An 18,347-nucleotide genomic window follows, 5' to 3' on the forward strand; every position below is an offset into this window, starting at 1 on the left:
AGAGAGAAAAGGATGGAGCAGCAACTAACTTCCTGGGAAGTTTAGAGAAAACTTTTAAAGGGCTTGACTTTGAACTGAATCTTTAAACATGAGTAGTTGTAGAAGGAAAAGTTCTCCAGATGGAGGCTTGAACATGGTTATAAGTTAGGTTTGTTTGGGCCAGAGTGCAGGGTTATCAGGAGTATGGCAGTAGGAAGGCTGTTTGGGAGTGGAATGTTGAGGAATTGAAAGACCAGGGAACTGATTGTATTTCTACTTTAGCAAGGCATCCCATGCTGAGGGGGACTGCCTAATGAAGGGGAAGAGCCAGAGTTGGGGAAATTATACGTGATGAAGGTCTAAATGATACCTGAGGGGATGAAGAGGCAGGAGAGATTTAAGCGAGAACTGAGAGAACGGGGTGATGAATTAGCTGTGTGAGTGAGAAAGGGATAAAGTCAGAAAGAATTATTTCTATTAATGGAGATAGAAAAAGGAGGAACTTACTGGACCTGGGTGTTCAGGAGAAGGCGAGTTCTGTTTTGACAATCAGTGGGCCTGCGGGATATCCCCAGGGGCTGACCTGTGAGTTTCAAGCCTAAACCTCCGGAGGGAATTAGGGTCAGAAACAGATTTGAGAGTTATCAAGTGAGAGATGAATTCGTGGAAGTCAACTTGGCCACCTAGGAGGAGCATATGGAGAGAAAAGGCTTGTGGGTGTAGAGTGTCCACGGAGGACAGGGGAGGTGTCCTAAACCGAAGAGGCTGCAAAGGTGGCAAGAGGATGAGGAGAAGTGTCAAAGTCAAGGGAATGAGAAGTTTCCAGAGAGTTGGTCCTTCCTCTAAGTCAGATGCTGAGAAAAGGTGAGGTCGGGTAACGACTGAAAACTGGTTATTGGATTTGACAATCGAAGTTTTCCTGTGGTCAGTGAGTTCAGGGTCTGGATTGGGAGATGTCTGGTTGGTGTTTGCAGTGGTTCACGAATGTTCCAACTGCCAGGTAGATTAGGGATGAGGAGAAGGTGTCCCATGCTCAGACAGGAGCCTGGAGATGTGGTGGCCCCAAGGGACCCTGCAGCAGCACAAGGCTGGCTAGTTTTGTGTTGGAACTCACGAACAAAGTTACATGTTGAAGTAAATAATACATATGGTTTTGTTATCTACTGTTTTATTTTCTTCGTGAGATGCTGTCAAGTTTAATAGGTTTTTCTAATTAAGTACTTCATATTTTCCCAACATTGGGAAAACTTCAACCAGACAGAAATGTTGAAAAATATTATGTAGCAAACATCCATCTATTGACTACCTTTCTACAATTAACATTTTGCTCTTTATCTTCTCATCATTCCATTCATTTTTTGATGCCCTTTACTGTAAGTTTAAGACATAAATACACTTTACCAGTGTGCATATCATTAACTAGAATTCAAGTATTTGCTTAGAATTCAATTATGTGTGTGTCAGATTAAAAAAATCACACAACTTGAGTGAAATATTCCCCGAGTTTTGACAAATTCATATACATCTGTGTAAGCCCTATTGTGGCTGGAACATCACCATCAACTCCAAGTCCCATTTCCCTTCCAGTTTCCACTTCTCCCCTCTCCCACAAAGTCAACCCTTGTTCTGATTTTTTTCACTAGAGGTTGGTTTTGCTTGTTCTAGAACTTCATATATATGGAATCTTGTGGCCTGTACTTTTTCATATCAGGCTTCTTTCACTCAGTAAAATGTTTTTGAGATCATTTCATCGGTAGTTTCTTTTGCTGAGTATTATTCCATTGTTTGATCGTATCACAGTTTTAATCTCTATTCCTACTGTTAGCTGCACTGTTTCCTGTTTTGGGCAACAATAAAGAGCCCTGCTCTAAATAGTCTAATGCAAGTCTTTCAGTGGGCATGTGCTTTCACTTCTTTTGGGTTAACAGCAGGAGTGGGATGGCTGGATCAAAGAATAGATGGGCTTAATTTTCTGAGAAACTTCCAGGCCTTCTTCCAAAGCTCGTTCCATCTTACACTTCCACTAGCAACGTTGCTTCACATCCTCTCCAACATTTGGTGTTGTCACTTCTCTTAGTCCTTCTAGTGCAGGAATATCCCGTTTCTCTGTGACTGATGATGTTGAATACTTTATCACGTGCTTATTGGCCATTCATGTATTTTCCTTTGTAAGGTCATCTGTTTGTCTTTTCATTATTGAGTTGTAAGAGTTTTTAATACAGTTAAGTTCTCGCTTAACGTTGTTGATAGGTTCTTGGAAACTGCCACACTAACAATTTTACCATAGACTGACTGATTTAAGTAGTTAAGTTCCTAAGGTACACGTCTGTGCGTCAGTTAACCCATGGCAAAATTGGTTAGCGTAGCCGTTTTCAGGAAGCTCTCAACAACAGAGGATTTGCTGTACGTTCTGGATGTTAGCTCTTTATCAGATACGTGTTGTGAGTATGTTATCCTGGACTGCAGCTTGCTTTTTTGGAGTTCAATTCATCAATATTTTTTCTTTTATGGTTAGTGTATCAAATTCGTCTCTAAGAAACTTTTGCCTACCCCCAAGCTGTGAAAATATTCTCCTATGCTTTGTTCTAGAAGCATAATAGTTTAGCTTTTATGTTATGGCCAGACTCATGTCTAATTTGTCCCCCACACCCACCCCCGTAGAGATATCCAGTTGTTATATAGCATTGTCTATTGAAAAGACTTCCTCCTATTAGATTGCTTTGGTGCCTTCGTAAAACATCAAACTACTTCATATTTAAATTTATTTTACTATTCATATAAACTGTTTTTATTCATACATTCTCTTAATATCCCCTCATATATCACTGGGGTTGGATATGTTTTCCAGTTGAGAAAACCAAGACTCAGAGCAGTTCAGGAGCTTGTCCAGGAGGACACAAAGCCAAGACCTTGAACACAGAACTACTACTGAACCATAAAAGATGTTAACATTTTAAACCTATTTTATCCATTGGAAATATTATTGAATGAGCATATTTTTATTTCAACACTGGCAGTATTTTTAGGCTCTCAGCCAAACACATGCCTCTCTTGCAGGCTTGTGTATGTCCAAAAACAATCTTTATATTCACCTCTGGTTTGAAAGAGTGAAAAATTACAATGCTTGCTCCCCCAAATTGGGTAAGAATGATAGCTTTTAGCCAAGGTTGTTTGGACTTCTAAAAATAGTGACTATTTGAAAAGCCTAGTTGGTGAGTGTACTTGATCAATAGTCTTGGGGTAAGATATTTTCTCTTAAAAAAAGAAAAAACAACCAGGAAAAGGTTTATCAGTGTCCGTCCTAGTTATCTAAGAGAAATACGTTCTGTAGTAGTTTAATATGATAAAGATACCCTAGCACTCGAACTAAATTTTTTTTTTAATCCTCACCCGAGGGTATTTTTCCATTGATTTTTAGAGAAAAAGACAGAGAAATATCAATGTGAGAGAAACACATTGATTGGCTGCCTCCTGCCCGAGCCCGGACCAGGGCGAAGGAGCCTGAAATTGAGGGACATGCCCTTGATGGGAATCAAACCCGGACCCTGTGGTCCCCAGGCCGACACTCTATCCACTGAGACAGACCAGCTAAGGCTTGAACTAATTTTTTCATGAGACAAAGTTGGAGGACTCACACTTCCTGATTTCAACACTGGTCAAAGCTACAGTAATCAGGATGGCCTGGACTGGCCTACAGTAGACATGTAGACCAGTGGAATAGAACCAAGATTCCAGAAGCAAAACCTTATATTATGGTGAATGCATTTTTGACAATGGTGCCAAGACAATTCAATAGTGGAGGAAATAATCTTTACAATAGAGGGCAGGGACAACTGAACATTCCCATGCAAGATACTTAGTTTACACACATACAAAGTAAACTAAAAATGCATTGAAGACTTAAATGTACCATAAGAGCAAAAACTCTTAGAAGACAACATAGGTTGTTTTCTTTGTGACCTTGGATAAGGCAATGATTTCTTAGATATGAAACCATAAGCCCAGTTGACAAAAAAATAGATAAATTGAACTTCAAACAAATCAAAACATTTGTGCTTCAAAGGATACTATCAAGAGAGTAAAAACACAACCCACAGAATGGAAGCAAATATTTGTAAATTATCTGTAATAATAAAAGCGTAATATGTAAATCGACTGAATGGCTGAACAGCAGAAGGACTGTCCTGATGTCCTTCCAGATGAAGCCGGGGCTGCAAGGGCTGAGGCAGCCGGGTCTGTAAAGGCCTACTCTTGCACAAATTTCGTGCATAGGGCCTCTAGTATATCTAGTAAAAGACATATCTACAATATGTAAAGGGTGTTTACAACTCAATAATAAAAGGACAAATCACACAATTAAAAAATGGGCAAGGGATCTGAATAGACATTTCTCCAAAGGAAAATATAAATGGCCAAAAAGCACATAAAAAGATGCTCTATGTCATTAGTCATTAGGGAAATGCAAATCAAAACCACAATGAGATATCACTTCACACTCACTAAGATGGCTATAATCAAACAGATAATATCAAGACTGGCAAAGACAGAAAGAAACTGGAACCCTCCAACCTTGCTGGTGAGAATGGAAAAAAGTTTGGCAGTTTCTCAAAAATTTAAACATAAGGTTATCATGTGACCTAGCAACTCTATTCTTAGGTATATACCCCCCAAAATTGAAAAAAATTTGTCCGTGAATATTCATAGCAGTAGTATTCATAATAGGCAAAAAGTGTTAACCCAAATTTCCACCAACTGATGAATGAATAAACAAAATGTATATCCATACAATGGAATATTATTTGGCAAAAAGAAAAAAATGAAATGAAGTACTGATACATGGCTACAAAATGGATAAACTTTAAAAACATGCTAAGTGAAAGAAGCCAGACACAAAAGAACACGCATTATATGACTCCATTTTTATGAATGTCCAAAACAGGCAAATCTACACAGGCAGATGATAGACTAGTAGTTGCCAGGGGATGAGAATGGGGTGAATTGGGATGTACAGGGTTTCTTTCTTGGGGTGATGAAAATGTGCTTGGTTTAGATACAGTGATGGCTGCACAATTTTGTGAATATACTAAAACCACTGATTTGTATCCTTTAAAATGGAAGATTCTCTGGTACATTAATTATCTCAATAATACTTCAAAAGGACAAGCAGGCATTGGAGACCTTAAAGTTTACCTAAACATAAAACAAAAACTTGAACCTTTTTCTATGATTTAATTCAGTTTTATAAATATTATCCTTTTTTCTTCAATAACAATAATCATTATAAAAATAGTAATTAAGCACTTATTAGGCATTGTACCAAGCATTTTATACTTTGTTTTCTCTCTCAAATCACCTCAATAACCTTGTACATTGGTGCTATTATCCCATTTTACAGAAAAGAAATTGAAGCTCAAAGAGGCTGAGTAATTTTCCCAGGATCATGGGAAGGTAAGTCTGACTCCTGAGGTTCTATTGTACCATTTCATCTTCCTTAAACAGTGATGTTTTGGTCTCCAATATTATTATTTTTCAATGTGTTATATTGTTCTTCTATCTCCAGTAACAAATTCGATATCATTTCAGGGATCAATATTAAATAATGATTTTTCTTTCTCAGTTTGTTGAGCACTGACAGAGCAAAGACAGAAAAAATTCCCATATCACAAGCTTTTATTTGTATCAAATTACAGAGTACCATAAGTAAATATAAGATTATGATTTGAATATAATATAATTTATAATTTGGCAAGTTATTTAATTATCCAAAGTTTATGATATATTTGATTATACACTGAAGAGATGATTTGGCATAACTTGGCAAGGTAAATATTTCTGTACCTTATTTGGCTATTTATTGTGTGTATATGTGGTACATATATGTATGAATGTGTGTACACACACACACATACACACACACACACATATCCCTAAATATACTTGTATAAAAAGCTAAAGATTGATGTGTTAGGTTAATTCCTTTAAAAATATCTATTATATTAAATTGCACCTGCATTCAAAGCAGAAATGTAAAAAAACCTGATCAATTTGCTAAATACACATGAATTTACAAAGTAATTGAAAATGAAATAAAAATTTCTATTGAAATGTTATATTCCTGTTTAATTGACATTTAAGTGGCACTATCACACTATGGAAATAAACAATCATTTTTGAGTTTGTTGAGAGAATAAAGATTCTACTGAGCATTACTACACATTCTAAGTTAAGATTGACCATTATTATGTAGGAAAAGGTGGCAGATCATTTTCTGTGTTACGCTGGGGATTCTCAGGAAGCGGTCGGGCAGTGTCTGTGCCCCCTGGCCTGGGTTCCTGCGCCTCCTCAGTGGAAGTCGGGCTTCTCGGGGAAGGTGCAGCCAGTCCGCCTAATTATGACGCTCGCTGCATAGTGGCCAGCACGGATGCACTCAGTCAGCGGCTTGTCATACACCAGCTGAGACAGGAAACCTGAAACACAGACAGAGGGGAAGACCGTGAGTACCAGGCAACGGCATCGGAAATGTCACTGGGTCAGACCAGAAAACAGTCTAGACACCTCCACCCTTCTTCAGCCTGGTGGGGAGGTCTTCCCCCAAGCATCATGAGCTGCCCCTGATATTTCTTTTAAAGAGCTCGAGGTGGGACATGGCAACTAACTTTCTAAGCCTAAACTATCACTCTTTCCTTTAGCTTTGAGGTGACTGTGAGTAAGAAATACTGGCCAAATAATATTTTCTTGGGTCTTTATAGCTGAGGCGTTATTAGTTATTTATCCTCCTCCCTGCCTCTCTGGATTTCCTCTGTGCTTTTATTCCTAGCATATTGTTTTGGACAAAATCCCACCATCTGGATGTCTCTATAAGTACAAGTTTGAGAGTTGAAAAGTTAGGAAGGACCCTACATCTCCCTTTCATCCCCAAAGTAAGAGCAAGATAATTTCTATAGTTAAGTACCATGGATCAGCTGATAACAAAATAAATAGAATAGAGTGGAAAACAGTTTTGAGGACTTCTGCTTCTGACCCAAATGAAATGAAAGGAACCAGATTTACCTTTCTCCACAAAAACTAAGATAAAGACAATATACATGAAAAAAAGTTTTTCAAATATTGCACATCAGCCACAAATGATCCACGAAAGGACATACAAGGAAAGCCGTACAACAAGGAAAGCTCCAGCTCATGCCTGGGGGTACCAGGCCATGACACAAGGGAGAACCACCAGGCAGCGCTCGACAGTCTCACTGAATTGAGAAGATGGAAGTGGGAGTCCAAATGGGACGTAATTAAATATCTAGGCAGACTGGTCAGGAAAAAAAGAGACAAGACATAAACCACCAATATTGGGAATAGTGATATCACTATAGAATCTATACCTAAAAGGATAATAAGGAAAATATATTAATTTTGTAGTTAAGAAGTTTCCCATAAAGAAAATTCCAGGTCCAAATTGTGTCACAAATATTTAAGGAAAAAAAAATATCAATGCTATACAAATACGTTAGAAAATGGAAAAGGAGGGAATATTTCCAAATCATTCCATAAGCCAGAATTATTCTGATAACATATTCAGAAATGATGCAAATATTCTGAAGAAAATATTAGCAAATCCAACCCAACAGTAATTTAAAAAGATAATAAATTATGATCAGGAGGAGTTTACCCTAAGAATGCAAGTTTGTTTAACATTAAAAAAATTAATATAATTTACCATATTAACTACGAAAGCCATAAGATCATCTTAGTGATGCAGAAAAAGCATTTGACAAAATTCAACATCCACTGCTAATAAAAACTTTCAGCAAACCAGGAATAGAAGGAAATTTCCTCAACCTGATAAAGGACCTTATGAAAAACTTCCAGTTAATATCATTCTTAAAGTTGATGACTCAATGCTTTCCCCTTAGGATAAAGAACAAGGCAAGGATGTTTGCTCTTAAACACTGTTCTTGAGACTCCAGCCAGTGCAACAGGCAAACAAAAGAAATACATAAAAGGCATCAAGACTGAAAAAGAAGTAAGACTGTCTTTACATGCAGATGGCAAGATTGTCTGTGTCTATGGTTCTCAATAGTAGGCAGTTTTGCCCCCCAGGGGACATGGGGCAATGTTTGGAGACAATTTTGTTTATTATAACTAGGGTGGGGGTGCTTCTGGCATTTAGAGTCCAGGGATGCTGCTAAATATCCTATAATATCAATAATGTTAAGATTGAAGGATCAAGAAGATGTGGTACCTATACACAATGGAATGCTACTTAGCCATAAGAAAGGATGAAATAGTGCCATTTACAACAACATGGAAGGACCTTGAGAACATTATGCTAAGTGAAATAAGTCAGAAAAAGCGAAGAACTGTATGATTTCACTCTTATGTGGGATATAAAACTGAAACTTGTGAACACAAACAGCAGTGTGGTGGTTGCCAGAGTGAAGGGGGAGGGGCGAAAGGGGGTACTAGTATATGGTGACTGGAGATTTGACTTTGGGTGGTTGGCACATGGTGCAATATACAGATCTTATAACATAGAAACCCACACCTGAAATCTATATGTTCATTTTGACCAATGTCACCTCAATAAATTTAATTTAAAAATTGGAAAAATCCTATGTAGAAAATCTTATGAGAAAAAGGTTCTAGAAAAAAGTTATTAGAATTATTAAGTGAGTTTGGTCAAGTTGCAGGATACAAGATCATTATATAAAAACCAACTGAATTTCCATACTAGTAATGTGTGAATATATAAGCAATTGTATATACTAGCAATGAACAATTAGAAAATGATATTAAAATACTATTTACCATACCATCAAATGTGTGAAAAATCTAGGGATAAATCTAACAAAAGTGGTGTAAGACTTGCACACTGCAAATGACAAAATATGCCGAAATAAAAGAAATCTAAATAATTAAAGAGATACAGAGTGCTCATAGATCAGAGAACTCAATATTGTTATCAGCTAAGCAGAAATTTTTCTATTGATTCAAAATGCCAATAAAAATTCCAGCAGGATTTTCTTACAGAAACAGATAAGTTGATTCTAAAATTTATGTGGAAATGCAAAGGATTAGTCAAAATACAAATTTGAAAAAGAAGACTACTTGATTAAAAAAACTTATAGAACTAAAATAATGGAGATGCTATGGTACTGGCACAAAGCTAGATAAACAGATTAGTGAAACTGAATAGAGTCCAGATATAAATCTACTTCTATATGGTCAATTGATTTTTGACAAAGATATCAAAGCAATTCAATGGAGAAAGGACAGTGTTTTAAACAAATGGTCTTAGATCAGCCATATGTAAAGCAAACAAAAACTTCAACCCTTACCTCACATCATCTACCAAATTAATTTGAAATGGATTACAGATCTAAATATAAGAACTAAAACTATAAAACTCAGAAAAAAATTGGAAAAACATTTTAGTGCTTTTGAATTTGCCAAAGATCTCTTAAGACATAAAAAGTACAATCTTTTATAAAAGAAAATATAATTTAGACTTTGCCAAATTAAACATTTTTATACATCAATAACAAGAAACAACCAACAGTCTTGGCAGGGTAGCTCAGCTGGTTAGTGTCCTGATATGCCCAGGTTATGGGTTTGATCCCCGGTCAGGGCACATATAAATGTATAAATAAGTGGAACAAAAAATTGATGTTTTTCTCTCTCTCTTTTCATCCTATAAAAATTAATAAAAAAATAAAACAAGAAACAACCCAACAAAAAATAGGCAAAAGTATTGAATAAATTAAAGAAGATAAAAAGATGCCAAATAAGCCCATGAAAAGATGTTTGACATCATAGTGATTAGAAAACTGCAAATTAAAACCATAATTAGATACCACTGCCCACCCACTAGAATGGCTAAAATGAAAAAAGACTGACCATTCCAAGTGTTGACAAGGGGTGTGGGTCAACAGGAACACTAACATACTGATTATTGGAATATAAAATGGTAAGATACTTGGGAAAACCATTTGTCAGTGTCTTAAAAAGTTAAACATACATCTATCATATGACCCAGTTATTCTATTACTAGGTATTTAACCCAAGGTAAATGAAAGCATATATCCACACAAGTAACTGTAAATAAATGCTACAGCTTTATTTGTAATAGCCCCAAACTGGAAACAATCCAAATGGGAATAAGAAGGGACAGACAGGAGGGCAGGGTTACAAAAGAAGGTGGATATACTAGTAATGGCTGTGTTCGTAGTGATGGGTTCACAGGAGTACACATATGTCAACATTTGTAAAATTGTACACATTAGATATGTGTAGTTTTCTGTATGTCAATTATACTGCCATAAAACTATAAAACAAAGTGAGTGTTGTAGTTACAAATAAGCTACATCGTATTAGGTGGGGCCTGGGGCTCCTTCCCCTCTGGGGGAAACCTGAGCTGCTGCAGTGGTACTCAAATCCTCAGAAGAACAGACGGTAATGAGAAACTGTTCCTAGCCAGACTTCCAGGATTCCCACCTAGGTCCCGGCAGTCTGGGGCGTGGGGGCGGATGAAGGTTAATTGAGAAGCTGTGGTACAGTGACCTGTAGGGAGCCTTATGTGAGATTTATGTCCTTTCTCCTCTGCCATTCTGACCACACAGGCTTTTCCCGTTAGATTTGGGGAATGCTCTGTATCAGATAAAATAAGTAAGTATTCCCAACCAAAGGATAAAATTAACTTAGTAAATGGAGTGATGTGTTTTGAAGACATGTGCTTAGAATGTGAAGTCACCCTCTCGAGAGGTTTAGTGAGAGCATTTTATCATTGAGTTTTCAGGTAACAGTCAAAGGTCACTATTCACTTTCAGCCAAACTGTGAGGCTAAACGCTCAGCCCACCACAGCGAATGGAGCAGATGCCAAATTCAGAGTCAGATCAGCTTACAATGGAAACACGTCTATTAGGAGCCTTATGAGCAACATCTGTTTTCCTCATTCCTCCTGGTATAATCCTTGTGAGAAAGAGAGAAGCTCATGTTGTTGAAATATTTTTGTGAAGCATAAGCACCCGCATCCTCTTGCTAAGAGGGCAGCTAGCGAGGACTGACGTGGAGGACTCTGCAGAGGCATTTGCTTTGACAAGTGGAAACCTGGATGCAGAGAAAAGCTAAGACCTTTGTCCCAACTGAGTATCAGTTTTTCAATAACCTATTTTCAAAAACCAACTGAGATGAACTACAGATGTTATATAATCAATTATAAGTGGACCTGTCGCTGATGTGAATCCAAGAGCTGTGTGAAATGGTTTAAGCATTGGGAGCGTATAAAGAGTCATAGAGAACCATTTATAATATGAATAAACACCCCAAGATAGTTTTTATTGTGTAAGATATAAATAACCTAGAAATTACCATTTAAAGTGCACAAGTCATACCATGCAGTGTTGTGTAACTATGACCTCTATCCATTTCCAGAACTTTTCTTCACTCCAACAGAAATGCTATAGTCATTAAACAATAACTCTCCATCCCCCTCTCCTCTGCCCTCTGGGAACTACTCTTCCTTTTTCTAGCTCTATGAGTTTGTCTATTCCAGGGACCGCATATGAGTAGGACCATACCATACTTGTCCCTTTGTGTCTGGCTTACTAGTATTTCATTTAGCATAATGTTTCCCAACATAATTTTTTAAGTTTACATTTTTTATTTTTAGCTGGTCTAAAGTGTTAAAAACACTTTATTTGGAAATATTTCAAATTCAGAAAAAAGTTGCAAGAATAAAAAAATACAAAAAGCACCCATATATCTTTTATCCAGATGTTCTTATTAACACATTACTCCTTTTGTGCACATATATTCTCTTTCTACATATTTTCCCCTTAACTATTGAGAGCAGGTTGCATTTATCATGTCTCTTTACCTTTAAATACGTCAGTGTGTCTTTCCTGAGAGAAGGTTATTCTCTTACATAACCAGTCATCCATTTATGTAAAACATCTGTACCGTTATCTCATCTACTGTCCATATTGCAAATGACTAGTCATGTCCTTTACAGCACTTTTCCTTCCAGGATAGAATCTAGTCTAGGATTTATCATATTTTTAGTCTTCTTTAATCTTGAACATTTCCTCAGTCTTTGACTTTCTGACAGGGACATTTTTGAAGAATACAGTCATCTCCTACTCCTATTTAATAGAGTGATTCTCATTTTGGGTTTGTCAGATATTTCCTCTTGATTAAATTCAATTTTCCTCTAGATTATGCATTCCATCATCAATAAGAAGGAACAGATTCTGAAACTGGAAAAATTATGTGTGTCCTTTTCAGGACATCATATTTAGAGGCACGTTGTGTCCAGCTGCTGTTCACTGGTGATGTTAATTTTGATCACTTGATGATGGAGTTGTCTTATCTCCATTCTATAGTTATTTTTTCCCTTGCATGTAACAAGCAGTCTGTTGATACTTTGAGACTATGCAAATATTCTGTTCTTCATCAATAGCCCCCACTCTATCCCAGATTTAGTGCCCAGACTGCAGTGACTTTCCAACTCCAGCTCTCCTTTCACATTTACCAGCCAGCTCTTGGCTACCTCCTATGTGCAAGAGCTTACCCCACTCACATTGATTAGTGTTAATCTATTTATGATCAGGAAGGAGAAATGGATTCTTTCTTCATCAATGGTGCATAATTCATTACAGTCTCTAATTAATTTCGTGCTCAAAATGTCCCAGTTTTTGCTGGCGGGAGCAAAAACCTTTTCTCAACCTCATGCTGGCTCTGGTGTCCTTGGACATGCCTTCGCACTATCTTTGAACACGTACTTTCTGGCACAATGTTCCAAGCTCATCGCATATGCACTCTACCCCAACCCTGGAATCAGTCATTTTCACCAAAAATACTTGGTTCCTATTAGGGTGAAATGGTATTAGAGACCAAGATGGTGGTGGTAGGTGCATGCTTTGTTTCTGGACCCTGTCAGCGAATAGAGCTGGACGTATGCACGGACACTCACAGATACACATACTCCCTTATATACATTAGAGGGTACATATGTGTATACACAGACCTATTTTAGAAAGTTAGTTGACACTAGTACTTCCAATTCCAATCCATTCCCACAGGATCCTTTCTTACCTTCCCCCATTCCATCGTCATTATTATTATTATTTTTTTAAAATATATTTTATTGATTTTTTACAGAGAGGAAGGGAGAGAGATAGAGAGCCAGAAACATCGATGAGAGAGAAACATCGATCAGCTGCCTCCTGCACATCTCTCACTGGGGATGTGCCCACAACCCAGGTACATGCCCTTGACCGGAATCGAACCTGGACCCTTCAGTCCGCAGGCCGATGCTCTATCCACTGAGCCAAATCGGTTTCGGCCCATCGTCATTATTAAATTTCTTCTACAGTGAGAATTTTAGCTCCAAGTCAACACATTTACTTATTTGCTCAGTTTTAACACACCTAAAACTGCTTCAAAATTGCTTTACCCTAATTCTAAAAAAACAAAATCTACTAAAAAGAGTTGATTGGGTTTGCTGTTTCCTATGTACTCTACTAGTGTCTTTAGAATGTTACTTAGATTAATTCTCTTTTCCACCCCACGTTGGGGTGGCTTATTTTACTTAAGGTTGAAAAAATGTTGGGTTTTGGTTTACTTCCAGTTTAAGTACTCCCCCTTCTATCCTTGTTAAGTTAATTTTTTAAAAAGTATGTAGAATATTAACGTTTCCAAAAGTAAATCTCTACAAAAGATATATTCAGAGAAGTGTTACTTCCTTTTACCCTATACCCTCATGCCCCAATTTCACTATTTTCTGGTTTGTTTTCCTGTTTCTTTTCATAAAGGTAAGCAAATATATGTGCATGTTCTTATTTCCTCTTCTTTCTTTACATAGAAGGAGGTAGCACTGTATATATAATTTTTACACTTTGCTTTTTTCCCTTAAAAATACCTCCTGGAGCCTGGAAGATGTGACTCAGTGGTTGAGTGTTGAACTATGAACCAGTGGGTCACGGTTCAATTCCTGGTCAGGGCACACGACTGGGTTGCAGGCTGGATCCCCAGTAGGGGGCGTGCAGGAGGCAGCCTATCAATGATTCTCTCTCATCATTGATGTTTCTATCTCTCTCTCCCTCTCTCTGAAATCAATAAAAATATATTTAAAAAATATCTCCTGGGAATCACTGTGTATCAATCACAGAGATCTCCTCCCTTCTTTTTGACAGCCACATGATACCTGATTGTATGGACACACCAGTTTACTCACCCATCTCCTGTGTGTGGATGTTCATATACTTTCCAATGCTTTGCAATTTCAAATAATGCTGCAATGAATAACCTTTTGCCTATGTATTTTTGTGTTGCTGGGTATAAATCTTTGGGGCACATTTCTTCTAAGAATTTCTGGGTTGAAGGTTAAATACATAAGTAGTTCTGTTAGATATTGCCAAATTCCATTTCATAGGAGTCAAACCATTTTGTATTTCCACCAGTAATGTTTAAGCGTGTTTGCTTCCCTATAACCACACCAACAAAGTGTGCTGGCAAGCATTTGAATTTTTGTCAACCTGATGGGTTAGAAATGATACTTCAGTGTAATTTTAATTTGTATTTCTCTTATTATGAGTGAGGCTGAACATATTATTTATTTATTTAAAAGGGAAGAAGGTTGTTTTTTTAAAATATATTTTTATTGCCAGACCGGTTTGGCTCAGTGGATAGAGCGTCGACCTGTGGACTGAGAGGTCCCAGGTTCGATTCCGGTCAGGGGCATGTGCCTTGGTTGCGGGCACATCCCCAGTGGGAGGTGTGCAGGAGGCGGCTGGTCGATGTTTCTCTCTCATCGATGTTTCTGGCTCTCTATCCCTCTCCCTTCCTCTCTGTAAAAAATCAATAAAATATTAAAAAATATATATTTTTATTGATTTCAGAGAGGCAGGGAGAGGGAGAGATAGAAACATCAATGATGAGAGGGAATCTTTGATCTGTTGCCTCCTGCACGCCCCCTACTTGGGATCGAGCCTGGAACCAGGCATGTGCCCTAGACCAGAATTGAACCCAGGAAGCTTTAGTCCATACGCCAGTGGTCTATTCACTGAGCCAAACCAGCTAGGGCTGAACGTATTTTTATGTTTAAAGAACCAATCTCTTTCTGTGAATTGTTTGTTCTTCTACTTATTTTTTAAATAGGATTTTTGGTCTACTACCCATTTTTAAAAGTTCTTTGCATTTTGGGGATATTATTCCAAAAAAGTATTTTTTTTAGGTAAGAAAAAAATACCAACAATATGTTAATATATATAAATTTATATATACCAGCAAGTAAACAAAGTGCTTATTCATACTTCTTTCATTCACTCTGGTGAATTATAAAAAGTATGGCTGGAAAACACCATAGGAAATAAAGGTGGCTTGCAGATATATTTTTAAAAAGATTTTGGGCCAACCTAGAATTCAAGAAGCAAAATCTTAAATAACTGACTTGGCATATATGCTCAGTATGAAAACAATTCTTAGGAGTCCTTTTTGCTGGTGCCATTATCTTGTAGTCCTTGTCAGTACATCATCTTGAAAATGAAAGGTAAAGCTCTGCATAGATGCCTTTCAACACAGCCAAGAGAACAGGAATAGGAAGCATAACATGGGAGAACAAGAAACATCAACACAGGTTTCCAAATCAAGAACTCATATGTTGAGGCAGTTGTTGCCTTTCAAAAAAAAAATATTTTTATTGATTTCAGAGAGGAAGGGAGGGAGAGTGAGAGAGAAACATCAATGATGAGAGAGAATCATTGACTGGCTGCCTCTTACACGCCCCACACTGGGGATCAAGCCTGCAACCCAGGCATATGCCCTGACTGGGAATTGAACCGTGACTTTCTGGTTCATAGGTCGATGCTCAACCACTGAGTCACGCTAGCTGGGCATGCCTTTCTACTTAGGTTCCTTCTCTCTGTGACCTCTAACTTCTCTCTGATTCTTTTATAGATAGGTTTATCATAGGGCCTCTCAGACTTTTCCCAACCTAAGACCATGTCAAGGACCTTAGGTCTCTAGCTGATGAGGCATAGATGGATGAAGTCTTCTCACTGGCACTGAATTTGGCTGACTCTGAATCTTGGAATAATGACAGGTCCAGAATTCTTAGAATAAACCTCTGTCCATTAACAATTGGTACAGCTTATTATCTTCTGTTAAGTTCATTTGGATTTTTCTTTTACTGATGTTAAAGAGAGTGACTGATTTTAGCATAACTAAATCCAGTGTTTGAGATGAGGCCTGAAACATATTTAAACTGTGCAGAGGGGCGGAGGAGGAGGTGCTAAAGTAGTTCCCACAAACCACACAGAGGTGGAATGCTTAGAGTGGGCAAAAGGCAACGGGATTTTCTAACTTAAGTTGCCCATTCCATAGAGTACAGTGGAAGAAATATAATGTCTAGAATTTTCTTGGTGTTATTTACAGAGAACTGAGAAATATTGTCAGGTATGGAAACCTTAATGGAGACACTTAAGAGGTAGGGATACTTTAGAAGGAAATGAACAAATCTGTAGGACAATTTTTCCTTTTCCATATACAGTTACTGAATGGAAAGTTTTCATGGTGGCTGAAAACTTTTAGGCTCCATTATGTTCATTCAACATTCACAGCAAAAGGATGACAGCTTTTCTGGTTGTCATCAAATAAGAAAGCTGTGCCACACTGACTTATGTACTGGGAATAATGAAGTTTTAATGATTTACTTTTTACAAGTGTTAGCATCTTGCTTTTCTCAAATTGTCTTCCCAATGATCCTGCCATAAGTATACACCAGTGACTAAGTCTTTATTCTTACATAGTCTCCAAAGAACTTTAATATACAGTACACCACAATATATATGTGGAGTCAAACATTTTAAAGCATATATACATATATTTGCTTTTAAAGTCTCATTTTATGTTAAATCTTAGTCATTATACATTTTGGTAGTATAGCACTTTGTTTACCTGGCAATCTGTACACATGTATATGTGTTGTAAAATGGATTTTAAGTGTGTAATTTAAAGGTCAGAGGAAAGTAACACTGTGAAATAGAGCAACATGTCACATACGAGACCTGAAGCAATGGCAGCTTTCATGGTCATGCACATTACACCTACGATGACCTCCTGGGCCTTCACTAAGAGCCTATTTAGTTTATGTTTAAGAAAGCAAGGGGAAATTTTTTTCTGATTGCAAAAGAAATACCTAGCATCTGTATCAGAAGTGTTAAAACCAGTAGAATTAAGAAGTAAATAAAACACACGTAGTCTATTACAAAGAATAATCAATGATATTTAATATAGCATGGGATCCTAACAAGAGCAGTGAGACTAGACTAAAATAAAAAAATTTCGCAAGTATAAAGGAAGAAGAAAACTTGTCATTATTTTTAGTTAAGAGGATTGTATATAGAAAACTCCAATGAATCTATTCATTGTTGGACTATGCATAGATTCTTTGCATGGATTGCATTATTGGAGAGTTTGGAAAGATATAAGAGAAATATACAAACTTATTTACATATATTTTTATATATTTTATTGATTTTTTACAGAGAGGAAGGGAGAGGGATAGAGAGTTTGAAACATCGATCAGCTGCCTTCTGCACACCCGCTTCTGGGGATGTGCCTTCAACCAAGGTACATGCCCTTGACCAGAATCGAACCTGGGACCCTTCAGTCCACAGGCCGATGCTCTATCCACTGAGCCAAACTGGTTAAGGCTTCACATATTTTTAATATACTAGTACACATGTGTATAACAGCAACATTGAAATGAAAGTATTTTGAAAAAAGATACAAAAGCAACTCAGGATGACAGTCTTTGATGACGAGGATTGTAAAACCTTATTGAAAGACTATCTAAAGGACCTAAATAAATAGAGATATATACCAGGTTCTTGGATAAAAAGATTCATTAATGAAATTGAATCAAAATCTCAACAAGGTTTTGGGGAACTTGACAAGTTGATTCTAAAATCTGTATAAAAAAGCAAAGGATCAAGAATAGTCAAACACTCCAACTCAAGAAAAACAAGGTAGGAAAGACTTGCCTTACCAGATCCAACACATCATAAAACAACACAGTACAGTATTGGCATGTAGATAAATAGATATAGACTTAAAAGAAAGAAAAAAAGATAGTCCCAAAACATACCTATAAAAATGTGGAAAACTGAGCTACAATTGAGTTAGCATTGTAAATCCATAGGGAAAGGGAGGTTTACTAGAAAATCGTGTTTAGTCAACTAGTTTTGACTTAAAAAAATAAAATTACCTCATTTCATATTAAAAATAAAATTTCAGATGTATCAAGGAACGATGAGTGGGAAAACTGTAAGACTTTTAGAAGGAAATAAAGAATATATCTGTTGCAAATATTTTCCCT

At 37.1% G+C, this 18,347-nt stretch overlaps 1 protein-coding gene across 2 annotated transcripts in view; it reads right to left on the reverse strand.

Annotated features, from left to right (window-relative positions):
- Positions 1 to 4,886: 4,886 nt before the first annotated feature.
- ADK (adenosine kinase) overlaps positions 4,887 to 18,347 on the reverse strand; it is a 448,784-nt gene continuing 435,323 nt past the window's right edge. Inside the window, exon 11 of one of the 2 annotated variants that reach the window (XM_006090233.2) lies at positions 4,887 to 6,446. In XM_006090233.2, the coding sequence (XP_006090295.1) occupies positions 6,322 to 6,446 (125 nt within the window). In that variant the 3' untranslated portion in view covers positions 4,887 to 6,321. The remainder of the gene's footprint in view (positions 6,447 to 18,347) is intronic. The other variant, XM_023755075.1, reaches the window with a different exon arrangement.

The sequence above is a fragment of the Myotis lucifugus genome, unplaced genomic scaffold, assembly GCF_000147115.1.
Source record: "Myotis lucifugus unplaced genomic scaffold, Myoluc2.0 scaffold_69, whole genome shotgun sequence".
Classification (NCBI taxonomy): domain Eukaryota; kingdom Metazoa; phylum Chordata; class Mammalia; order Chiroptera; family Vespertilionidae; genus Myotis; species Myotis lucifugus.